Source organism: Bufo gargarizans, chromosome 1 (genome assembly GCF_014858855.1).
Source record: "Bufo gargarizans isolate SCDJY-AF-19 chromosome 1, ASM1485885v1, whole genome shotgun sequence".
Lineage (NCBI taxonomy): Eukaryota > Metazoa > Chordata > Amphibia > Anura > Bufonidae > Bufo > Bufo gargarizans.
In genome coordinates this window covers 274,143,084-274,169,860 of record NC_058080.1, presented here as the reverse complement: position 1 = coordinate 274,169,860, position 26,777 = coordinate 274,143,084, and the positions used below count along the sequence as shown (strand labels likewise).

Genomic DNA, 26,777 nt, shown 5'->3' with positions numbered 1-26,777 from the left:
TAGCTACGCCCCTGATCTCTAGCCTTTGATAGTAGATAGTTGGCAGGGTGCAAGGAAGAAGGGCAGATGTAGTAAGCTGGCATATGGATGATGGAGTCAATAATCAGGTCCATTGGTTGCAATAAATAAAGTATTTCTTTACTGAATCAATGGCGGGCTCTAACAAATCTAGAACCAGCGCTGTGCCTAACATAAATCCAGAGATCTCCCCCTTTATTGGTTTGCTAGATTTATATCAAGCTGTCAGCTAAGGACAGTGTTCTAGCCTAGTGGGCGCGGAACTGATTCTCCTGTTCTTGACAGATTTATTCGGCCACAGATGTACGTTAGAGAAAATCCCCTGATTGGTTGTGAGTGATAGCCCCTGTACAACCAATGGTAGATAGCTGAACTCACTAATATCTCCAGATATAGGCACCAGTTGCATGTGATAATCCAGTGAGGAGAATACAATGGTGAAGCTTTGATAATGTATTGATTTGTCTTGCTTGAAAACAAATGCAGGGAATCAGGGTATGCTAGAGGATATTAGAGAGATATTAGAGGTCAAAAAGAATTGCTCTCACCATCTTGAAGTCTGCAGCAAAGAGGAAGGACGAAGGACCTTGCAGAGGATGTGATGTCACAAAAGAGGGAGGAGAGCATAGCAATGGAAATTTACATAACACACTATAAAATGTATTATAAGAATAACCACAGGCTGGCAGCGTTACACAACATAGCAAATGACAAGATAATGCGAACACAGCAATTAGTAAAATAGAAGAATAAAGGCTGGAACAGCACAAGATTCATGGCATCTTCTTGCAGTTACCACAAGGGGATCTCAGTGCATATACATTTTACAGCTGCCACTGAGTGCTATGGTAACATAAATTCAAATGCACTGTGCTCCCCCTATTGGTGGCATAATGTAATACATTATGTAAAGGGAAGGAGGAGATGTACAGCTAAGGAAAATTTACCAATGTATTTATGCCAGTTTTATGTTGTAAATACTTTGAGAAATATGATGTTCAGAATGAGCGCCACATTTTAGAAGTACCTGTTCCGCTATTATGGGGATCCGATGGCATGGAAGGCAGCGCGATGCCTTCCTTAGGCATCGGCGCTGCCTTCCGGTGAAGAGCCTGTGAGATCCTGCCCCCTGGATCTCACAGGCAGGAAGCTGTATGAGTAATACACACTGTATTACTCATACAGCCAATGCATTCCAATACAGAAGTTTTGGAATGCATTGTAAAGGGGATCAGACCCTCAAAAGTTGAAGTCCCAAAGTGGGACAAAAAATAAAGTGAATTTTTTTTGAAAAAATAAAGTTTTCCCCCCAAAAATTAAAAGTTTTAAGAAAAAAAAAATAGACATATAAGGTATCGCCCCTATGAGCCCCTACCTAAGACAATCGCTCCCCCCCAAAAAAACTATGGCTAAGAATATGGAAACACCAAAACATTTTTATTCAAAATGATATTATTGTGTAAAACTTACAGTAATAAAAAAAAGTATACATATTAGGTATTTCCGTGTCCGTAATATCCTGCTCCATAAAAATATCACATGACCTAACCCCTCAGATGAACACCGTAAAAAATAATAATAGAAACTGTGTAAAAAAAAAGCCATTTTTTGTCAACTTACATCACAAAAAGTGTAATAGCAAGTGATCAAAAAGTCATACACACGCCAAAATAGTGCCAATTAAACCGCATCTCATCCCACAAAAATCATACCCTACCCAAGATAATTGCCCAAAAACAGAAAAAACTATGGCTCTCAGACTATGGAAACACTAAAACATGATTTTTTTTGTTTCAAAAATGAAATCATTGTGTAAAACGTACATAAATAAAAAAAATTGTATACATATTAGGTATTGCCGTGTTCGTGACAACCTGCTCTATAAAAATACTGCATGATCTAACCTGTCAGATGAATGTTGTAAATAAAAAATAAAAACAGCTATTTCTTGTTACCTTGCCTCACAAAAAATGTAATATAGAGCAACCAAAAATCATGTACCCTAAACTAGTACCAACAAAACTTGTAGTTTCTAAAATGGGGTCACTTTTTTGGAGTTTCTACTCTAGGGGTGTATCAGGGACATGGTGTAAAAAAACCAGTCCAGCAAAATCTGCCTTCCAAAAACCGTATGGCATTTCTTTCCTTCTGCGCCCTGCCGTGTGCCCATATAGTAGTTTACAACCACATATGGGGTGTTTCTGTAAACTACAGAATCAGGCTCATAAATATTGAGTTTTGTTTGGCTGCTAACCCTTGCTTTGTAACTGGAAAAAAATTATTAAAATAGAAAATCTGCCAAAAATTTGGAATTATGAAATTTTATCTCTATTTTCCATTAATTTTTGTGGAACACCTAAAAGGTTAACAAAGTTTGTAAAATCTGTTTTGAATACCTTGAGGGGTGTAGTTTCTTGGATGGGGGTCACTTTTATGGAGTTTCTACTCTAGGGGTGCATCAGGGGGGCTTCAAATGGGACATGGTGTCAAAAAAACAGTCCAGCAAAATCTGCCTTCCAAAAACCGTATGGCATTCCTTTCCTTCTGTGCCCTGCCGTGTGCCCGTACAGCAGTTTACAACCACATATAGGGTGTTTCTGTAAACTACTGAATCAGGGCCATAAATATTGAGTTTTGTTTGGCTGTCAACCCTAGCTTTGTAACTAGAAAAAAATTATAAAAATGGAAAATCTGCGAAAAAAGCGACATTTTGAAATTGTATCTCTATTTTCCATTAATTCTCGTGGAACACCTAAAGGGTTAACGACATTTGTAAAATCAGTTTTGAAAACCTTGAGGGGTGTTGTTACTAGAATGAGGTCATTTTTGTCTGGTTTCTATTATGTAAGCCTCACAAAGTGACTTCAGACCTGAACTGGTCCTTAAAAAGTGGGTTTTTGAAAATTTGCTTCTAAATTTCTAAGCCTTGTAACGTCCCCCAAAAATAAAATGTCATTCCCAAAATGATCCAAACATGAAGTAGACATATGGGGAATGTAAAGTAATTACTATTATTGTAGGAATTACTTTGTATTATAGAAGTAGAGAAATTGAAACTTAAAAATTTGAAAAATGTGAATTTTTTTTGTCAATTTGGTATTTTTTTTATAAAAAATAAATAAAATTGGGACTCCATTTAACCTGTGTCATAAAGTACAATATGTGACAAAAAAACAATCTCAGAATGGCCTGGATAAGTCAAAGCGTTTTAAAGTTATCACCACATAAAGTGACACTGGTCAGATTTGCAAAAAATCGGCTGGTCCTTAATGTGAAAATGAGCCTGGTCCCTAAGGGGTTAAAAACCACACTGGGGCCCATACAAAATTTTGCTATGGAGTTCTATGAGATCTGTGTATGTCTCCTAGATAAGAGAAGTAGTACTGTGCAGTGTCCATAAATACAGAATAAGGGCAGATATTGAGGATTACATCTAGTATACATGGCAAGAGAAGTAGCATTCTGCTGTGTCCATATATACAGAATAATAGCAGATACTAAGAATTACATCCAGCATACAGGACAAGAGAAGTGGCACTGTACAATTTCCATATACAGTATATACAGATTGACGGCATATACTGAGAATTACACCCAGTATATAGGATAAGACAAGTGGTACTGTGCAGTGTCCTTATATACTGAATAAGAGCAGACACATAGGATTGCACGCAGTATACAGGACAAGAGAAGTGGCACTGTACAAAGGTCCATATATACTGAATAAGAGCAGATACTGAGAACTAACCCAATATACAGGACAAGAGAAGTGGTACTATGCAGTGTCCATATATATAGAATAAGAGCAGATACTGAGAATTACACCCAGCATACAGGAGAAGAGAAGTTGTACTGTGCAATGTCCATATATACAGAATAAGAGCAGATACTGAAAATGACACCCAGCATACAGGACAGGAGAAGTGGTACTGTGCAGTGTCCATGTATACAGAATAAGAGCAGATACTGAAAATTACATCCAGCATATAGGACAAGAGAAGTGGTACTGTGCAGTTTCTACATATACAAAATAAGAGCAGATACTGAGAATTACTTCCAGTATAGAGGACAGTAGAAGTAATACTGTGTAGTGTCCATGTATGCAGAATAAGAGCAGATACTTTGGAATGTTCCATGGATACATATGAAATCTACCAGCCCTGACCTCTGCCTGTTTCCTGACTAGTTGTATTGCCTGATCCCTAAGTGTCTCTGACCCCTGTGGGTGAGGAGCCAACCATAACAGGACTATTCCAAGACGTAGCGGCCTGGCTGGTGGCGAAGGCCAGATCCCTGTATAGGGTTTAAAGGGTGAAAAACAGAAAACTGCCTTGATAATGCCAAATGTGTGTTATGGGCAGTGCAAAGCGCATCCACATGCATTGCCCATACACAGCACACTTACTTGACACATGTGCCAGGAAGGATAATTGGAAGTAGTAATGGGTGCTGCATAGCCACAGATGAGGCAAGACTGCACTTGAAGAACAGTTGTGTTACCTCCACAGTCATAAAGCTGGAACTTGCAGCTTAGACAGGTAATGTTCTCCTGACATTCGCCAAACCAAGAGTCTTCCATCAGACTGCCAGATAGAAAAGCTTGATTTATTACTCTACAGAAATATGTCCACTGCTTCAGAGTCCAGTGGTGGCATGCTTTACATCACTCCATCCGACTTGGCATTGCGCTTGGTGATATAAGGCTTGCATGCAGCTTCTCATCCATGGACACCCATGCCATGAAGCTCCTAACACTTTGCAATAATACCACTCACAGTTGACTTGTTGCAACACTGGCATCCTAGTACAGAACCATGCTGGAACTCAGTGAGCTCTTTAGAACAACCTGTTCTTTTATAAATGTCTGTAAAGACAGACTGCATGGACAGGAGCTTGATTTTATATACCTGTGGCAATAGGACTGAATGAAAAACCTGAATTTAATCATTAAGAGGAATGTCCCAATAATTTTGACTGTTCGGGTACATAAACTGTTAAGATATATGACATTTTTTCTATATGCCCTTATACAGCTTATCTATCGATCTACAGTCATATGATTATGTTGTCTGTTTGTTAACCAGAAAGTGTTTACATAAAGTTGCACACACAAAGAAAAGAAAAAAAAAAAAGAAAAGAGGCTGCACAGTAAGAAGCAGTGTGTGTTCCTGAGAAAACAAAAAGCATGGTGTCTGTGTAAATTTGTCCTCCATCAGAGATCTGCTGTAATCCACAAGATAAGTTCAGAAGCAACTTAATCCGGTTATCCTATCTCTTAAGTAAAGAAATGGCAACAGGTTATGGGCCCAGGAGAGAGGGAACAGGCCGATGGAACAGGCTACTTTTCGATGGAGATGAGAAGAATTATGAGCTGTGGGAGACAAAATTCCTAGGCCATCTACGCTTGATGAACCTTAAAGAAACCATCCTGCGTGAACCAGCAGATGGAGTAGACCCTATGCAAGATAGGAATAAGAATGAAGAAGCTTATGCTGAACTAATACAATTCCTAGATGATAAAAGTCTATCTCTTATAATGAGAGAAGCAACTGATAATGGAAGAAAAGCGCTGAAAATCCTGAGAGATCATTATGCTGGCCAAGGTAAGCCACGTATCATAAATTTATACACAGAACTAACATCTCTTCAGAAATCTGAATGTGAAAGTGTCACAGACTATATCATACGCACAGAAACAGCTATTACAGCACTTAGGGCTCTTTCACATCTGCGTTATTGTCTTCCAGCATAGAGTTCCGTCGTCGGGGCTCTATGCCGGAAGAATCCTGATCAGGATTATCCTAATGCATTCTGAATGGAGTGAAATCCGTTCAGGATGCATCAGGATGTCTTCAGTTCCGGAACGGAACGTTTTTTGGCCGGAGAAAATACCACAGCATGCTGCGCTTTTTGCTCCGGCCAAAAAAACTGAAGACTTGCCGCAAGACCGGATCCGGAATGAATGCCCATTGAAAGGCATTGATCCGGATCCGGCCTTAAGCTAAACGTCGTTTCGGCGCATTGCCGGATCCGACGTTTAGCTTTTTCTGAATGGTTACCATGGCAGCCAGGACGCTAAAGTCCTGGCAGCCATGTAGTGGGGAGCGGGGGAGCAGTATACTTACCGTCCGTGCGGCTCCCGGGGCGCTCCAGAGTGACGTCAGGGCGCCCCAAGCACATGGATGACGTGATCGCATGGCACGTCATCCATGCACCTGGGGCGCTCTGACGTCACTCTGGAGCGCCCCGGGAGCCGCACGGACTGTAAGTATACCGCTCCCCGCTCCTACTATGGCAACCAGGACTTTAATAGCGTCCTGGGTGCCATAGTAACACTGAAAGCATTTTGAAGACGGATCCGTCTTCTAATGCTTTCAGTACACTTGCGTTTTTCCGGATCCAGCGTGTAATTCCGGCAAGTGGAGTACACGCCGGATCCGGACAACGCAAGTGTGAAAGAGGCCTTAGAAATGCAGGAGAGACCCTCAGTGATGGACTATTAGTTGCTATGATTCTTAAAGGCCTGCCTGAATCATTCAAACCATTTGCAATCCATATAACACAAAGTAAAGAAGATATGACTTTTACTGACTTTAAAACCCAGTTAAGGATTTTTGAGGACACTGAAAAATATCGTAGCAGCACAAGCACTGACAATGTTATGAAGGTCGGCACCCCTGTTATACCAACAAAGGGGAAAGACATCATTATCTGCTACAGTTGTAATCAGAAAGGTCACAAAGCCAATGCATGTCCAAGCAGAGTGAATAAAAGGAAGACACAGTGGTGTAATTATTGCACGAGCTCCACTCACAGTGAGACATTGTGCAGACGAAAAGCACGAGACAATGTAAAGCATGTGGTGGATGATCCAGAACAAACATTTGCTTTGAAAATAAGCGAAGACCAGTTAAGCAATCCCGTAACAAAAAGCCTGATGGTAGATACAGGAGCAACATCGCATATTATTACAGACATTAAGAAATGTAAAAGGTTTGACACCTCATTTAGGCCAGAGAAACACTACATGGAGTTGGCAGATGGGAAAAGGACTTCCGGTGTAGCACTCAAGAGAGGCGACGCAGAAGTGTACCTAATGGACAGTAAGGGAAAACAAATGAGAACATTGCTATAAAACGCATTATTTATACCCACATATCCACAAGACATTTTCTCAGTTGAAGCAGCAACAAGGAATGGGGCGTCTGTGGAATTCCGACAAGATGACAGTATTCTGGCTCATAAGAATGGTACAAAGTTTATTATAAAGAAATACAACAGGCTTTTCTATTTGGACACCTATAAGGGATGTGAAGACAGTTGTTACGGTTGTTATGATATTCAGATATGGCATAAAATCCTTGGTCATTGTAATTACGATGATATCTTGAAACTACAGAATCTAGTAGATGGAATGAAGATCCAAGGTAAGGTTGATAAGTCCAACCTGAAGTGTGAGATTTGTACCCAAGGGAAATTTGCTCAGAGTAGAAACAGAGAGTCTGACACCCGTGCAAAATACCCACTTGAACTAGTACACACAGATTTAACAGGTCCTATAGAGCCAGTTGCAAAGGACGGATTCAAATACATCATAGCGTTCACTGATGATTATTCTGGTGCAGTGTTTGTATACTTTCTGAAGAACAAGAGTGACACAGTTCTAGCCACAGAGAAGTTTATCGCTGATACTGCCCCCTATGGGACCATCAAGAGAATGAGGTCAGACAATGGTACCGAATTCACATCGAATGACTTCCAGTCACTACCCATAAAGAAGAGCATAAAACATGAGACTTCAGCACCTTACTCACTGCATCAAAATGGAACGGCTGAAAGAAACTGGAGAACACTGATAGAGATGGCAAGATGTATGCTAATAGAGAGCAAAGCACCAAAAGAGTTATGGACATATGCAGTGATGACAGCAGCTATGATTCGAAATCGATGCTTTAACAGTCGTTTGAAGCAAACGCCGTACAACATACTGACAGGGAAGAAACCAGACTTTTCAAAAATGAAGATTTTTGGGTCAGAATGTTTTGCATACAAACATGATAAGAAAAAGCTGGATCCAAAATGCACGAAAGGAATTTTTGTAGGATATGACAAAAATAGTCCCTCTTATTTGGTGTATTACCCTGAAACTGGCAAAGTCTTCAGGCACAGACTAGTAAAATTCATTGAAAAGGATGTAATCGAGAAACAAACTCAGACTGAGCTGTTGGACAATAATGATGATGACTATGAGGAAAGGAGTGTAATTCCTGTATCAAGTCCAATGACTAAAGAGACCCCAGATTCTTTAGTGGAGATTGCAGAGGACAAAGATGATGACCAGGGTACAAGATACCCTACAAGAAATAGAAAAACTCCTCAGTATTTGAATGACTATGTACTAGATTCTGTTCGTGATGATCAGGTACTGATGAATATAGATTATTGCTATAGAGCACATGATGTACCCCAGACCTTCAGAGAAGCCATGGAAACACCCCAGTCACAAAGTGGGTCAGATGCAATGAAAGAAGAGATGGAATCACTAAAGGAGAATGATACCTTCACATTGACCACATTACCAGAAGGTAAAAATTCAGTGGGGGGTAGATGGGTATATGTGATAAAAAGCAATGCAAATGGAACTGAAACGTACAAAGCCAGGTTTGTGGCAAAAGGTTATAGTCAAGTAAAGGGAACTGTCAATTCTGAACTATGCTACAGAAAATGTAAAGAGAAATTAAAACTAGAGGCGTATAGTGATGCCAGTTGGGCCTCAGACCAGATTGATAGGAGAAGCACAACAGGATATTGTTTCAGCCTGACTGAAAATGGACCTCTGATTTCTTGGAAGTCAAAGAAACAACCAACAATAGCACTATCTTCCTGTGAAGCTGAATATATGGCATTAGCCGCAACCACACAGGAGAGTCTATATCTTGCACAATTGCTAAGAGAATTGGACAGTGAATGTCAGTATGAGCCAGTAAAGATTTTTGAAGACAATCAGAGTGCGATAGCTCTCGCAAAGAACCCAGTTTACCATCAGAGATGCAAACATATTGACATTAAATGTCATTTCCTTAGATCTGTTCTGAGTGAAGGCAAGATAGATCTTGAGTATTGTTCTACGGATAAAATGGTAGCTGATGTTATGACTAAACCAGTAACAAAGTTTAAGCTTGATAGGTTTGTTAGTTATATTTTTGGAATATAGATAGTAAAATGATGTAACTGTACCAAACTATTTCTCATAAGCAGTATAAGAGCAAGTGGGGGTGTTAAGATATATGACATGTTTTCTATATGCCCTTATACAGCTTACCTATCGATCTACAGTCATATGATTATGTTGTCTGTTTGTTAACCAGAAAGTGTTTAAATAAAGTTGCACACACAAAGAAAAGAAAAAAAAAAGAAAAGAGGCTGCACAGTAAGGCCCCATGCACACGGCCGTTGTTCACGGCCGTGTGCGGGCCGTGGAACCGCGGCCTGGATCCCTTCCTGTGAGCTGGAGCGCACGGCGTCACTGGTTGCTATGACGCCGTGCGCTCCCTGCTGCCGCCGCAATACAGTACTACACTGGTATGATCTATACCAGTGTATTACTGTACTGTGCCGGCAGCAGGGGGCGCACGGCGTCATAGCAACCAGTGACGCCGTGCACTCCAGCTCACAGGAAGGGATCCAGGCCGCGGTTCCACGGCCCGCACACGGCCGTGAACAACGGCCGTGTGCATGGGGCCTAAGAAGCAGTGTGTGTTCCTGAGAAAACAAAAAGCATGGTGTCTGTGTAAATTTGTCCTCTATCAGAGATCTGCTGTAATCCACAAGATAAGTTTAGAAGCAACTTAATCCGGTTATCCCATCTCTTAAGTAAAGAAATGGCAACATAAACAATCAAGAAAAATACAATGCCCACAAAGATCAGCTAAAAGAATTTTTATATATATATATATATCCATACATTGAATTAAATATATTTTGAACTCTCTAAAAGGGTTTTCTTGTAAAAATGATGTTTTAGCAAGTGCCCACAGCCCTGCTGCTCCTGTCCTCTGCACTGCCTCCACTGGGTCTATCTTCAAGTTCCTGTTTTCTTTTGGCGGTGCATAGGTATGGTCACATGCACCACTCCAGCCAATGACTAGCTTCAGAGGCGGCATGCCCTGAGGCCAGTCATTGGATGGAGCGTTGTATGTGGCCATTCCCATGCACCACCAAATGTAACCAGTGCAGAGACCAGAAGATGAAGACAGCAGAAGCAGCGCGGAGGACCAGAGCAGCGGAAACCAGGTGTGTATAATTCTTCTTTTTCAGTGAGCATTAGGGATCGACCGATTATCGGATTTACCGATATTATCGGCCGATATTCAGGATTTTGAACACTATCGGTATCGGCATCTATTTTGCCGATATTCCGATAGTGTATGGGGAACACAGATCGCGCTGCTGACAGCGCTCTCCGTGTTCCCTCAGCAGCAGCACAGGGGAGAAGGAGCAGTGTCTCCCTCCCCCTGTGCTGCTGCTGCCGCTGCCGCCATTGTAAGGACAGGGGACAGGAGGAGGGGAGGAGCTATGGCCACTGCTCCACCAATGAAGATTAATCTATCATTCATTCATATACAGGACTCAGGAGGCGGGAGCTGCAGGATCACATTGCCGGCTCCCGGCCTCTATGAGCTGTAGCTGCGATCTGCGGTAGTTAACTCCTCAGGTGCCGCGGATCGCAGCTACAGCTCATAGAGGTCGGGAGCCGGCTATGTGATCCTGCAGCCAGCTCCCGCCTCCTGTATATGAATAAATGTGGGATTAAGCTTCATTGGTGGCGCAGTGCGCCCCCCCAAGCCCCCCAGTATCAGACATTGGTGGCGCAGTGCGCCCCCCCCCCCAGTGGTGGCGCATAGGGCCCCCCCACCCCAGTCGCAGTGCGCCCCCCCACCCCAGTCGCAGTGCCCCCCCCACAGGATTCCCTCTCCCTTGCTCCTCCGATCGGAGCCCCAGCAGTGTAATGCTGGGGCTCTGATCGGTTACCATGGCAGCCAGGACGCTATTGAAGCCCTGGCTGCCATGATAAGCTCCATGCTGCTGTGTGCACAAAGCACACAGCAGCAGGGACAGTGTGAGCTCCTATTCACCCTGATAGATCTCTATCGGGGTGAATAGGACAAGGGTTCTAGTCCCTAAGGGGGCTAAAAGTTAGTTAAAAAAAAAAGTTACAAAAAAAATAATAAAAACACCAAAATATTAAATATAAATGAAAAAGAAAGATTTACAAAAAAAATACACATTAACAATAAACATTAATTTTCAGCAGATTTGTGGGAATTTTTTATTTTTTTTCAAAAATGAAAATTCCCAGAATATCGGTATAAATTATCGGCTATCGGCCTGAAAGTTCACAAATTATCGGTATCGGCCCTAAAAAATCAATATCGGTCGATCCCTAGTGAGCATGCTGCAGGCACTTGCTAAAAAAAAAGCAATGCTAGGGAGGCTCGTCCCCGTCCCTGCTTGCCATTGGCTGCTCCCCCCCCCCCCCCCGACACCGGATGTTTTCATCCGCGCACGGAGAGAAGCAGCTGTGTCTGCGCGGGGACCAGGAGCGGTACAGGGAGTGGGGAGCCAGGTAAGTATATTCAGTGTGAGGGGCCCGGCATATGGGGGGGCATTTTATAGTCTTGGATAACCCCTTAGTGACCACCCATACGTGTTTTTACGGCGGTCACTAAGGGGCCTTAGGCTGGGCCGCCGCGTTTTTACGGCGGCCCGGTCTAAGCGCTGCACGGCTCCTCCGTGCAGCGGGGAGCGCGGACGGGACCCTGGTCTAACAGCCCGGACCGGCAGGAGTGCCGATCCGGGCTGTTTAACCCTTTACATGCCGGGCGCAATGGCGCCCGCTGCATGAAAAGTGGTGACAGAGGGAGCGGACTCCCTCTGTCTCCCATCAGCACCCCGAAAATAAGATCGCGGGGTGCTGATGTGTTCGGAAGCTTACCTTGCTTCCGATCAGGGCCCCGAGCCTGTCTTCAGTTCTCTCCAGCAGGCTGTGCCTCTCTGGCGCAGCCTGCTGGTCAATGTTTGAAATGCATTGCTATTGAAATGTAATGCCTTATAGAGATAATGCATTACATTTTAAAAGCAATCAAAATACTGTATATTATAGTCCCCTTGTGGGACTTTTAAGTAAAAAAATTATAATTATTTAGTATCACTGTAATCGTACTGACCCAGAGAATAAAATATTATGTTATTTGTACCGAAAAATGAACACCGTAAAATTTATAATGTAAAAACGCAGTGGCAGTATTGCTATTTTCCCCCATCTCCCTCCCAGAAAGAGTTAATAAAAGTTAATCAGAAAGTTATGTGTACCCCAAAATGGTGCCATTAAAAACTACAACTTGTCCCGTAAAAAACAAGCCCTCATAAAGCTATATAGACGAAAAAATAAAAAAGTTATAGCTCTTGGAACGAGACCATGAAAAAAGGAAGAAAAACGCTTGGTCATAAAGGCCCAAACAGGCTTGGTCACTAAGGGGTTAAGGACCAGGCCAAATTTTGGAAATCTGACATGTGTCACTTTATGTGGTAATAACATTGGAACGCTTTTACTTATCCAACCTAGTCTGAAATTGTTTTCATATGACATGTCGTACATCATGCTAGTGGGAAATTTGAGTCAAGAAGTTTTACCTTCATTTATTAAAGAATCCCAAATATACCCAAAATTTTGAAAAAAAAATAGCAATTTTCTAAATTCTCTACATTTAAGACAGTGATACCTCATAAAATAGTTATCAATTATTACTTAACATTCCCCATATGTCTACTTTATGTTGGCATCATTTCATAAATGTAATTTTATTTTTTTAGGACATTAGAAGTCTTAGAAGTTTGGAAGCAAATGTAAAAAAATTTCAAGAACATTTCCAAAACTCATTTTTTAAAGAACCAGTTCTGTTTTGAGGTCACTTTGTGGGGATTAATAATAGAAACCACCCATAAATAACAACATTTTAGAGACTACACCCCACAATTTTTTCAAAACGGATTTTAGAAACTGTGTTAACCGTTTAGGTGTCCCACATGAATTTCAAAGTTTCACTTATTTTTGAAAATTTTCTATTTCAAACCAATTTTACTGTAAAACAGCAAGGTTTTACAATCAAAGAAACCTCAATATTTATTACCCTGATTCTGCAGCTTACAGAAAGACCCCATATGTGGTCATAAACTGCTGTGTAGCCACACATCACAGGGTTCAGAAGGGAAGGAACACCATATAGCTTTTGGAGGGCAGATTTTACTGGAATAATTTTCTGGGCCCATGTCACATTTCAAGACCTCCTGATGCACCCCTACAGTGGAAACCCCAAAAAGTGACCCCATGTTGGAAACTGCACCCCCCCCAAGGAATATTTCAAGGGGGGCAGTGGGAAAAAAGAAACGCTTGGTCATGATAATTAGAGATGTTATCAAAGCGACACTACTTTATTGATAACCGTACATAGATATATGCAAATAGTCACCATACACAAATATTATTGTATATCCTAAACAGAGCTACACTCTAAATAAGTTAAAAATCAGCTAAAATAACAAATAAAATATCATATAAAATATCAGTCCACTAATATAGCTAATAGATGGAAATATGGAGGACAGAAAGGTTAATATTAATGAAAAAAGTCTGTCCAGACTGTATATGGACTAGCGGACTGCCTATCCTCTGTTAGTTATAGCAGTGGCTAATACCGAGTGATTCTCCACAAATAAAAAAATTTAGGTGTAAATACCAAGTGCTAACAAAATATTGAGTCAATATTAATAGTGATAAAATATGATACCATATGGTGGTGCAATAGCGTGAAAATAAATAGATTCCTATATATATATATATATATATATAACAGTGCTCAAATCATTACAGTGTTAAATAACCGTGTGGAAACATATAGTGTCTCTGGAGACTCGGCAGTAAAAGTAGGCAGTTTGTCTCACTAGTAGTTCTATTCCTAAAGCTCAGTCTTTCTGTGTTGTTATAACAGATATCCTGGGAAATATAACAGATCTCCTAGGAATCTCCTATATAAATCATTGGCACCTAATCCAGAAGGATAAAATCATAGGCCCTTTGATCCCACCAATACCGGAGATAGTGTATACAAAGGCCCCTAATTTGGGTCTAAAGATAGCACCATCTATTAAAAGCCAGATAAGAGAAACCGGATCCATTAATAAATGGTTGAAAAGGAGTGGGTTCCATAGATGTGGATGCTGCGTTAATTGCAGGAACACGTCTTTTACAAAAAAGACTACACGAGTGAGCTCAACACAAAACAATTTTTCAGTTGAGATAAAGAATCTTCTCACATGTAATAGCTGAAATGTAATCTATATTATTGAATGCTCATGTGCCAAACAATATATTGGCAGGACCAAAAGACCTTTAAAGATTAGGATAGCGGAGCATATAAACAATATTAAAAAGGGCTATGAAAAACATATGCTATCCAAACATTTCAAATTGACACATAACCAAGATCCCAAGTTTTTAACATTTGCAGCATTCGAACAGATAGAGCGCCATTGGAGGGGAGGCAATCACACTGCCCGAATGTCTAGAGCGGAGTCGAGAAGGATTTTCGAATTTGGCAGTTTGGCTCCAGCAGGGCTGAATGCAGAGTTGGAAATATTTGGGTTCCTGTGATGGGTTGGATGCCTTCGGCCCATGGGGGGTACTAGTCAGGCTGTTTAGCAGCACTATGACCCCACCTGGACTGGAGGTCTCCACCCCTATCTCATCTGTTACACCTATACCCTCCTTCTATCTACTCTTGCCCGAACCATCTTTAGGTGATGACCCCCACTGGTTCCAGAATGCTGCTTATCAAGGGAGTCAGGTTGTCTGGCTTCCCGTTCGGAACTATCTCTGCGTCAAGCTCAAGTCACACTATGTATATCGACATATGGGTATATACCCTGGAATTGAGACTGTAATACCTTAGTGTATTTTATATTTTTATATTTTATATTCTATTATATTATATATACCTATCACAGATGCCCCCCACTATTTAATCAATTCTTAACATATTTTTAATATTTTAATCCATTAATAAATAAATTTGAATATTAATAATAAATTTTAACATATAAGGTAATTCAGTATCAGTACCTAACTAAATTGTATATATATATATATATATCCACTGATGGACTAATCTGATAAGGCGTGCTAAATATTTAGAATAAAATGTTAAGGGATCCTATAATATTCTATTTTATAGACCGCAGCAGTTTTTATATATTCTATTGTATATGCAGAAATGTGCCCTTGAGAATGCTAACATCAAGTGAGACATTATGATATTTGACCTAGTTACCTATACAGGAGTAAAATGCAACTAGTTACAACAAAAATTAGACATGAATAATGTTTCTGGTGGACTCAAGATCACACAATACAAAAAACGCATGAATGCATAGAAAACCGCAGATGAATCGCATCAATACTGCAACACATGGTAAATTGTATCTATGAAATCCAGATCTCTTAGATCCATCTCGGGTTTAATATAGAGCCCCTTTGGAGGGGAAAAGGAATAAATAGCTGGCAAGGTAGTCAGATCCAACAGAGCCACTGAGGAAGAAGGAGGATAACCTTCGAAACGCGTCTGGCGTGGAGGCATTGGACCTGACAAAAAAACGGCTAACCTTCAACTACAATCGTTCAATACTATCTGTTGGACTAAGAAAGCGCTTCCCAAGGATAAATGAATTACGGCCTTTTTGGACACAGTGCAGTGATCGACGGGTGAGATTAAACCACCTTTGCTGATCAAGACAGGTGGAGCGCCGATTTGAATCAAGGCAACCTATTGTGAACTTGCAGCGTGCTAGAGCAAATGCTCTTATTTACAGGCGGATTTGCAAACTTGCAAGACCAGTTTGCACAGTACTTCTGTCAAGCAGTAAGGCAGCTTTCCAATTTGCTGCCTAGAGGTTAAAGCTTACCCTGAACCTACCCCACGTGGGACGACACGGTGGGAATAGCAGGACTGTACGTGAGTAACCAACCAAACACTGCTTATTTGTACCTATTTTTACTGTTGCATAATCACCTTTTCGTACCTTACTGCACTGATGCTTTTGAATACAAAGCTCGCCTAACCAGATACCTGCTGGATTGTAACTTTGTGAAACATAGCGCACCCCTAGGAATTGTGTGGATCGAATACTGAGATATAAAGCCGATTCCTAGGAGATCTGTTATATTCCCAGGATATCTGTTATAACAACACAGAAAGACTGAGCTTTAGGAATAGAACTACTAGTGAGACGAACTGCCTACTTTTACTGCCGAGTCTCCAGAGACACTATATGTTTCCACACGGTTATTTAACACTGTAATGATTTGAGCACTGTTATATATATATATGTATATATATATATATATATATATATATATATATATATATATATATACATATATAGGGATCTATTTATTTTCACGCTATTGCACCACCATATGGTATCAAATTTTATCACTATTAATATTGACTCAATATTTTGTTAGCACTTGGTATTTACACCTAAATATTTTATTTGTGGAGAATCACTCGGTATTAGCCATTGCTATAACTAACAGAGGATAGGCAGTCCGCTAGTCCATATACAGTCTGGACAGACTTTTTTCATTAATATTAACCTTTCTGGCCTCCATATTTCCATCTATTAGCTATATCAGTGGACTGATATTTTATATGATATTTTATTTGTTATTTTAGCTGATTTTTAACTTATTTAGGCTGGGTTCACACCTGAGCGTTTTACAGCGCGTTCCTACGCGCTGTAAAACGCTCAACACATGAAAATCAATGCTTCCCTATGGCCCTGGTTCACACTTGAGCGTTTTCCAGCGCGTTTGAACGCGCTGAAAAACGCCCTACGCTCAAAAAAGTACTTGCGCGACTTTGAGGCGTTTTGTTGCGCGTTTGCGCCCATAGGATTGCATAGGAACGCGCAAATATGTTCGTTTGCGCGTTTTTGACCAGAAAAACGCACGGCCGAAGGCGCGTTTGGCACATAGCAACAGTCCTAAAAGGCCACACCCTAGAGATCTGCAGGTGTCTAGCCTGACCAAGATGGAGGAAGCAGGCTGTGATAGTGAGACACTGATCAGGCTTGTGCAGGCAAAACGCTGCCTGTATGACATCCAAGATGCCAAGTACAAGAATCGGAGAAGCAGGCAGCAGGCATGGGAGGATATTGGAGCAAGCATTTGGCCACAGTGGAAGACATTCTCAAAAGCTGTGAAAGAAAGCAAAGGTATTTACATGTGTGTTCTGAGTGTAAAATAAAAAAACTCCTTGTGTGCACTGGTGTAAAATCTCTATGTAATAGTCCAGCCCAGCTCGACCTGCGGCCCTCCAGCTGTTGTCCAACTCCAACTCCCAATATGCTGTGCTGCATTTTACTTGCTGTATCCTGTTTAAGCATGCATGGAGTTTTGCAGTTTTGCTTCAGCTGGAGGGCCGCAGCTTCACCATCACCCACATTCTTGCACAATGTAGTCGGCCAGTATGCTCAATTTGCACTTGTTCCAATCTGGAAATGTATTTTACCTTCAAATGTTGGCCTACATTAGTGGTGCGGATTTGGGTTTTAAAGTTGATATGGATATTGTCAACCTTGAAACATTATTGTGCTTGTGGGCTATTGCAGCACTGGCACATGATAGGTGATTGTATGTGTATATATAGTACCAGTATTGGGCACATAAATGGGATCCCTAATTCCGCCCACATTGTTTTCCCTTGTTTTAATGGACGAGTATTAGGCACATAAATGGGATCCCTAATTCCGCCCACATTGTTTTCCCTTGTTAAAGGACAAGGATTGGCGGCCACTATTGGGGCTCCTACAAGGGGCACGATATCGGGGAAAACACGCCATTGCACTAATTCGCTCTTCAAATATTTTATTTAACCCATTACAATAACCAACGAAAAATGAATATTACAAGTAACAGAAACAATTTGAGCAGATGCAAAATACTAAATAATATACCATTAAATGGCTTGCATTTGCCATGGTAACTCCCCCTGTGGCGACATAAAATAAGCCGCAAAGTGGTCCCGAATGGCCGCAGCATGTGTGGTCCCACGCACACCTCTGCGATTCTGGCTCTCCATGGAATGGCTCAACGAATCATCAAAATTGAAGCCATCCCTTTCTCGGACAAAATTGTGAAGAGCACATGCTGCCTTCACAACCGAGATGGCGGTCTCCAATTTCAAATTTATGGGAGAGTGCAGAACTCGCCATTTGTTGGCTAAGATGCCAAATGCACATTCCACCACCCTGCGTGCTCTGGTCAGGCGATAGTTAAAAACACGCCGCTTAATGCATAAATTACGGGAGGAGTATGGCCTCATAAGGTGCTCACCTAGACCAAATGCCTCGTCACCCACAAAAACAAAAGGCATAGAGGGATAACTGGTGCCAGGCAGTGTGGTGTTTCCGGGAAGGTCAAGGCCATTACTACTGAGCAATTGACCAAACTCAGAATGGCCAAAAACAGCAGAGTCCGAGCTGCTGCCATAGGACCCCACATCGATATAACGAAAAGAATAGTTGGCATCACATACCGCAAAAAGAACAAACGAAAAGTATTTTTTATAATTAAAAAACTGACTGCCACTCCTCATTGGCTTCAGAACACGGATGTGTTTTCCATCAATTGCTCCGACACAGTTCGGGAAATTGCAGGTATTTTGAAAAGTATCCGCTATTTTCATCCACTCCTCCTTGTTTGGTTGGCCCATCACAACAGCATGAAGGACCTGCCAAATGGTGCTGCAGGTTTCCCTCACAATCACACTGGCTGTGGATTTCCCGATCTGGAAGGCGTAGTGCAGACTGGTCAACGATTGGCCTGTAGCTAAATAGCTGTAAAAAATGAGTGTAAAGCAAAAAATACAATTAAAGGATGTAATTTTATTTGTATTATAGTAAACATCCTAAAAAGCAAGTGGAAGAGCCTCAAAGATGCCTTCATTCGTCATCGGCGCAAAGAGAAGGAACAGAGGAGTGGAGCTTCGCCAAGTGCACAGTCCAGCTATGTCCATGCGGAGGAAATGGCCTTTCTAATCCCATGCACTGAAATGCGTAGGTGAGTCCAGGGCATACACATGCAGGAGAGGGTGTGGTATGACATGCATTCACTTTCATATCTTGCGCATACTTATGTATATTTTCATGTTCACAGCACCGATAGTAGCTGGTCGAAAAGACAACAGCAGGAGGAGGAAGAGGAGGACGTCACCAGGGACAGTGAGGCCTGTGCATCTACGGGGCCACTAAGTCCACCTCCACCCGATCCCACCCCTACATTCCAAACACCCTCACAGCCTGCACCACCTGTCGTGGATCCCGAAAACATTCAGACTCACCGTCCAAAACGGAAAAGATCCGATCGCCAGGAGGACCGCCTAATTGCATGCCTGGATGCACTTGCGCATCCTGCACCCAAACTCACTAGTGATGCCCATTTCTTACTGAGTTTGGAGGCTAGAATGCTGCTAGTTCCCCCAAGTCGCAATACTGAAGCGAGGGAAACCTTAACAAGGGCCCTAGACAGCTTCATTCCACATGATGACATCACACAGCCCAACAATGCACCACAACATCCACCACCACATCCACCACAATATCCACCACAATATCCACCACAACATCCACCACAATATCCACCACAATATCCACCACAACATCCACCACAATATCCACCACCCACTCACACATACACATCACAAACATACCCACAAACTAACATACCACACCCTCACGACACGTGGCACACACAACCACAATCATCATACAGCTATGCCTCCACTAGCATGGGCACCAACACCTCCACCACCACTCAAATGCAACCTGGCCAGCAATCAGGCGGAATGAGAGAGCCCATGCGGGATAACGAGCCACAATACCAAAACCTGTGAGAAGTGGCATACTTAATTTGGTGCATCAGGGGTGTTGTTCCTTCATTGTTAAGATCGGTACATTACCGATTAATTTTTATTTAAAATTTACAAAAGTTCTGTTGATTGTGTTAAACCCAGTTTGCAAATTGTTTGAGGAACTGTAAGATGTGATTACTTTTCTAAAATATAAAAACTTTTGCAAACATTTTTGAACTCTTATTTAGAACAGATTGTTTGCTAAGGAAAAATGTGGGGAAACTATGTATGGTATCTATATGCAAAATGTAAAAAGCATACACATACAATCCCCCCCTCAAAAACACTTGAAACATCACAACCACAAGTAAAAAATAACTAAGCCCACACTAATATACAGTCAACACACAATGCAAATGCTTTATTAGGCCACAATTACAGTCTAATTACCGCAAAGTTATGATCAGTCTTTCCGCTGGTGGAATACTGTCCCGCATGAATGTGTCCTGACGTTGTAAATGGGTGCCCAACAACCCCAGGAGCTCATCAAAGCTGTTGCAAACGAAAATGGTGAGGGTTAACAATAGCAAATAAAAAAATGGTACCTTCACAATTGTAACCCCACTCATAGAACTATTGTATTTGTACTAACCTGGTGATGGACATCCGCGTGTATGCCCAAAATTTGTCTTCATGGGCCCGGAGGGTCTCGTACAGTGCCCAGAACTGTCCCCTTTCCTGTCGGTTGGCAATGACAGGATGGACCCAGAAGCGTCGCCTGCTCTCTCTCCTACGCCTCAAACGTAGGAGAAGGATTGCAGACACAATAGCCCGAAATGGTCGCCTTCTGGAGTATTCCATGGTCGCAAACAATCCAATACACTCTCTCCAAACACATGAAATTGATCACCTCCATTGCACTATCATTAGACACCTTTCATATAGACGGGCCTGTTTTTTCATTGGACAGCAATACTGTCAATCACACAAACGCGCGTTCGACGCGCGTTTACTAAGGACAAAAACGCGCAACAAAAACGCGCAGAAAACGCGCATGTTGTCGCGCATAAAACGCGCATATCCAAAACGCTTAGGTCTGAACCCAGCCTTAGGGTGTAGATCTGTTTAGGATATACAATAATATTTGTGTATGGTGACCATTTGCATATATCTATGTACTGTTATCAATAAAGTAGTGTCGCTTTGCTAACTTTGTGGACCAGCTATAAGAGTACCCATCTTTTCCATATTGCAATTGTTCTTTGGTGATTAGGGTACGACATCAGATTGGTGCACCTTGCCATCCTGAGACAGAGGTGAGCCGTCCTTGACCTTTTTGGATACCAAGCTAGCCATGTCCCGTTGATGTCATTGAAGGTTTCTTCCTCCACCCAGCCACGTACAACACCAAGGGTCCCGGAAAGGTGTATTGAATTGATTTTTCGAATGGGGAGATGGTTAAAAAAACGCTGGCTCCCTCCCCTTTGTTTGAATCCACGGTCATTGCGTCTGCGCCGTGCAATTTACTGTCCCACCCGATATGAGTGGTATTTCCTGTAGTTCTCTCTTCTCATCAGTTTAATCCCTGTTACTTCCCCAATCTGGGGTCCATTTATTAAATAGATTTTTCGAACGGAGAGATGGTTAAAAAATTGCTGGCTCCCTCCCCTTTGTTTGAATCCACGCCACGGTCACTGCGTCTGCGCCGTGCAATTTACTGTCACACCCGATATGAGTGCTATTTTCTGTAGTACTATTCTCATCAGTTTAATCCCTGTTACGTCCCATATCAGGGTGGGATTGCCTTTTGTGAAAAAAAATTTAGGCGGGGTATCTTTGACTGCCTTCACAGTGACAGACCAAACTCTGATACACCAAACTGAATTGATTTTAGGAACCGGGAGATGGAAAAAGCAGCTTGGTCGGTCCTCTTACTCCCAAGTTGGGGCACTGCGCGTGCACGGAGCAATGTGCTGTGACACCCTATAGGAATGGTGTCTTAACTAGTCCTATTCCTATCAGTTTAATCCCTGTTACGTCCCCTATCCGGGGACGTGTGTCGAATTGATTAACCATTGTCGAATTAACGAACCATTACGACATCCTGGAATAATTTAGTTCTGAGATTGTACTTGATTTGTATTGGAATTGTTGGGGATTTTTTTAATTGTCTGCATTATTTCTTATAAACTATTAAGAGACTTTATTATGATTTTTTTATTTTATGTATTAAAAACCCACCCATACAACTTAAAAAAAGATACATAATTTTTTTCTAGTTTTTTCTATGAAAAAACATCCAGCCGTCCTGATCGCTTTTGGTCTGATCATAATGAAGCAACGGCCTTATCATCTGGGGTGTGGCAACATTGCCAACACACTCATAGAAGTGATGATCGCTTCATTGTGATACACAAGCCCCTTCACCACAACAAGGTAACGATCACGAAAGGGGAATTGACACCTGTATGTGCCTTTTTTTTGTTTTGTTTTTGCAGCCACAGTGCAGCACCAGAGGCCAGAAAAATTAGGCATGTACACATGCCTGAAAAACAATGGTATTGTTGCAGCCGCTTTTGTAGCAGCGGCCAGAAAAATTTATGTTTTCAAGGCAGAAAGGTGACTAAAACATTGCGGCTTGAACCCTAGTTGGTGGCGGAGAATTCACGAAAGTCATCCGGTATGCAGACATTAAATACAGCAGCGTGGGGACCATTTTGAGGCCAAGGCATGTCATCAGGCCTTTTGTTAGTTAAACGTATCCCCTACTGTCAGTCCGTTCGGGATCCATGCCTCATTCATCTTAATGAAGGTGAGGTAATCAACACTTTTTTGACCGAGGCAACTTCTTTTGTCAGTGACAATGCCTCCTGCTGCACTGATGGTCCTTTCTGACAGGACACCTGAAGCGGGGCAGGCCAGAAGTTCTATTGCAAACTGGGATAGCTCAGGCCACAGGTCAAGCCTGCACACCCAGTAGTCAAGGGGTTCATCGCTCCTCAGAGTGTCGATATCTGCAGTTAAGGCGAGGTAGTCTGCCACCTGTCAGTCGAGTCGTTCTCTAAGGCTGGATCCCGAAGGGCTGTGGCGATGTGTAGGACTGAAAAAGCTCTGCATGTCCTCCCCATCAACAACACATCTGTAAAGCGTCCTGTCCTTGCCTCCGTAGTCGTGGTAGGAGGAGGATTACTTTCACCTCTTCCCCAGTTAGATTCCCATTGTGCTGTGACATCCCCCTTATGAGCTGTGTAAAGCATATTTTTTAGTTTGGTTTTGAACTGCTGCATCCTTTCTGACTTCCGGTAATTTGGTAACATTTCCGCCACTTTCTGCTTATACCGGGGGTCTAGTAGTGTGGCCACCCAGTACAGGTCGTTCTCCTTCATCCTTTTTATACGAGGGTCCCTCAACAGACATGACAGCATGAAAGACCCCATGTGCACAAGGTTGGATGCCGAGCTACTCATTTTCCGTTCCTCCTCCTCACTGATGTCATTGACGGTCTGTTCTTCCCCCCAGCCACGTACAAGACCACGGGTCCCAGATAGGTGACAACAAAGAGCACCCTGGGATGCCTGCTGTGGTTGGTCTTCCTCCTCAAAGCCACATTCCTCCTCTGACTCCTCTTCCTCATACTCCTCTTGCAGCGTTGCCGCAGGTCCGGCAAGCGATGATGACAAGGCTGTTTCTGGTGGTGATGGTGACCACAACTCTTCCTCTCCATCTACAGCCTGATCCAGCACTCTTCGCAGGGCACGCTCTAGGAAGAAAACAAATGGGATGAGGTCGCTGATGGTGCCTTTGGTGCGACTGACTAGGTTTGTCACCTCCTCAAAAGGACGCATGAGCCTACAGGCATTGCGCATGAGCGTCCAGTAACATGGCAAAAAAATTCCCAGCTCCGCAGAGGCTATCCTAGCACCCCGGTCATACAAATACTCGTTGACGGCTTTTTCTTGTTGGAGCAGGCAGTTGAACATTAGGAGTGTTGAATTCCAACGTGTCGGGCTGTCGCAAATCAAGCGCCTCACTGGCATGTTGTTTCGGCGCTGAATGTCTGCAAAGTGCGCCATTGCCATGTAGGAACGCCTGAAATGGCCACACACCTTCCTGGCCTGCTTGAGGACGTCCTGTAAGCCTGGGTACTTAGACACAAAGCGTTGTACGGTGAGATGCACGGCACATGTGACAACTTGCCCAAATTCAATGCCACCAACAAATAGCTTGCATTGTCACACACCACTTTGCCGATCTCCAGTTGGTGCGGGGTCAGCCACTGATCCACCAGTGCGTTCAGGGCGGACAGGAGTGCTGGTCCGGTGTGGCTCTCTGCTTTCAGGCAAGTCAACCCCAAGACAGCGGGACACTGTCGTGGCGGTGTCACCAACTCCGCTGCAGAACCACGCATTCCATGCATGGCAGCCGTCAGCAGGTTGACCCAATGCGCAGTGTAGGTGATATACCTGCCCTGACCGTGCTTTGCAGACCAGGTATCAGTGGTCAGATGGACCCTTGCCCCAACACTGTATGCCAGAGATGCCAGGACTGCCTTTTCAATCACCGAGTAGAGGTTTGGGATTGCCTTATTAGAAAAAAAAAATAATTGTCCGGGTACCTTCCACTGTGGTGTCCCAATAGTGACAAATTTTTTGAAGGCCTCAGACTCCACCAGTATGGTAAAAGCTGGCGGGCTAAGAGTTCTGTCAAGCCAGCTGTCAGACGCCGGGCAAGGGCGTGACTCTGTGACATTGGCTTCTTACGCTCAAACATTTCCTTAACAGACACCTGACTGTGGGCAGATGAGATGGAACTGCTCAAGGTGATAGGCGGAGTGGCGGGTGGTTGAGAGGGGGCAAGGAGGACAGCAGTGGTTGACGTGGCTGAAGATGCTGGACCAGGAGGAGGATGGTGGCTTTGAGCTTGTGTGCTGCTTCTACTCGTCATCATGTGTTGATCCCATAGGCGTTTGTGATGTGCCATCATGTGCCTTCGCAAAGCAGTTGTACCTAGGTGGGTGTTGGATTTCCCACTACTCAGTTTCTTTTGGCACAGGTTGCAAATGGCATCGCTGTTGTCAGAGGCAGACACACAAGAAAAATGCCACACTGCTGAGCTTTGCAATGACGGCATTCTGGTGGTGGCAACAGCATGCGTTGATTGGCGTGCTGTCTGGCTGACCCCGGGTGATGATACATGCTGTCTGACTGTGCCACTAGCTCCTTACGACGACCTCCCCCTGCTTCTAACTCCTCTCCTCCTTCTCTCTGTCTCCCCTTCTGAACTTTCCCCCTCTTCTTCTTCTCTTCGAGCAGGCACCCACGTGGCATCCACGGACACATCGTCATCAACAACCGCTTCACTTGTATCTGACACCTCAGCAAAGGAAGCAGCAGCGGGTACAACATCATCATCATCATCACACTGTACGTCCATGTGTGTAATGCTGCCTGACTGAGACATATCCCTGTTATCTACATCCCCTGGCAATAATGGCTGCGCATCACTAATTTCATCCAACTGATGTGTAAATAACTCCTCTGAGGGATCAAGTAAAGCGGCTGTGGTGGCTGTGGTGGTAGTGGTAGTGGTGGCGGCGGGCGGGAGAGACCACCCAAGACAGCGTGACACACCTTCCTGGCCTGCTTGAGGACGTCCTGTAAGCCTGGGTACTTAGACACAAAGCATTGTACGGTGAGATTCAACACATGTGCCATGCACGGCACATGTGACAACTTGCCCAAATTCAATGCCGCCAACAAATTGTTTGCATTGTCACACACCACTTTGCCGATCTCCAGTTGGTGCGGGGTCAGCCACTGATCCACCAGTGCGTTCAGGGCGGACAGGAGTGCTGGTCCGGTGTGGCTCTCTGCTTTCAGGCAAGTCAACCCCAAGACCAAAGCTGAGCTGGAGGAGGATGGTGCGTCAAGGTTCTTAGAGGAAGCTGTTGAAGATTGGGTGTCCTGTGTAAGCCAGTCAACTATTTTCTCAGAGTTTTTGGGGTTCAGGGTACGTGGCCTCTGAACACTGGGCATTATTCCAGGGCCAGTGGAAATCACAGCACCACGAACACGACGGCCCCTGCGGCGTGGTCTGCCTCTGCCTTCATTTTTTATTAGATAAGTGTTACTATGCGTGCAAGGTACTGTGCCACTCTATATAAGTGGTGGGCAGTGGGCACAGTACAGTCTTTGTGGGCCTGGCTGACACACACGGGCTTGCAAATGTGATTAGATCACAGTTAAATTTTAAATAGATTTTTTTTTCCTGAAAGGTATTTGGGTGAATGACACCCTGTAACGGTATGAGTGCAGGCCTAGCCACTAGCCAGTGGACACAATACAGTATGTGTTGGGGCCTGACACACACAGGCTTGCAAATGTGATTAGATCACAGTTAAATTTTAAATATAATTTTTTTTTCTGCAAGGTATTTGACTGAATAACACCCTGTAACGGTATGAGTGCAGGCCTTGCCAGCCACTAGCCAGTGGCCACAATACAGTATGTGTGGGGGCCTGACACACACAGGCTTGCAAATGTGATTAGATCACAGTTAAATTTTAAATATAATTTTTTTTTCCTGCAAGGTATTTGACTGAATGACACCCTGTAACGGTATGAGTGCAGGCCTTGCCAGCCACTAGCCAGTCTCCACAATACAGTATGTGTGGGCGCCTGACACACACGGGCTTGCAAATGTGATTAGAAATATTAAATATAATTTTTTTTATCTGCAAGGTATTTTCTGTCACACCCTGTATGAATGGTGTGCACTGTGCACACAGTGCTG

General features: G+C 43.1%; 1 protein-coding gene across 1 annotated transcript; it reads right to left on the bottom strand.

Annotated features, from left to right (window-relative positions):
* Nucleotides 1-18,092: 18,092 nt before the first annotated feature.
* LOC122926369 (protein ALP1-like) lies at nucleotides 18,093-20,846 on the bottom strand. Its single transcript, XM_044277747.1, has 3 exons — nucleotides 20,638-20,846; nucleotides 20,436-20,537; nucleotides 18,093-18,972 (listed from the first exon to the last, which is right to left on the bottom strand). Exons 1-3 carry the CDS (start codon nucleotides 20,844-20,846, stop codon nucleotides 18,093-18,095), a joined length of 1,191 nt encoding a protein of 396 aa, XP_044133682.1.
* Between the last annotated feature and the right edge of the window lie 5,931 nt (nucleotides 20,847-26,777).

Bases quoted from the DNA above. Each gene is read 5' to 3' on its own strand.
- LOC122926369 (XM_044277747.1), bottom strand. From the start codon at position 20,846: ATGGAATACTCCAGAAGGCGACCATTTCGGGCTATTGTGTCTGCAATC. The intron at 20,538-20,637 runs GTTAGTACAAAT...CGTTTGCAACAG, and splicing joins ACGCGGATGTCCATCACCAG to CTTTGATGAGCTCCTGGGGT. The intron at 18,973-20,435 runs GTAATTAGACTG...CATTTTTTACAG, and splicing joins AGACTGATCATAACTTTGCG to CTATTTAGCTACAGGCCAAT.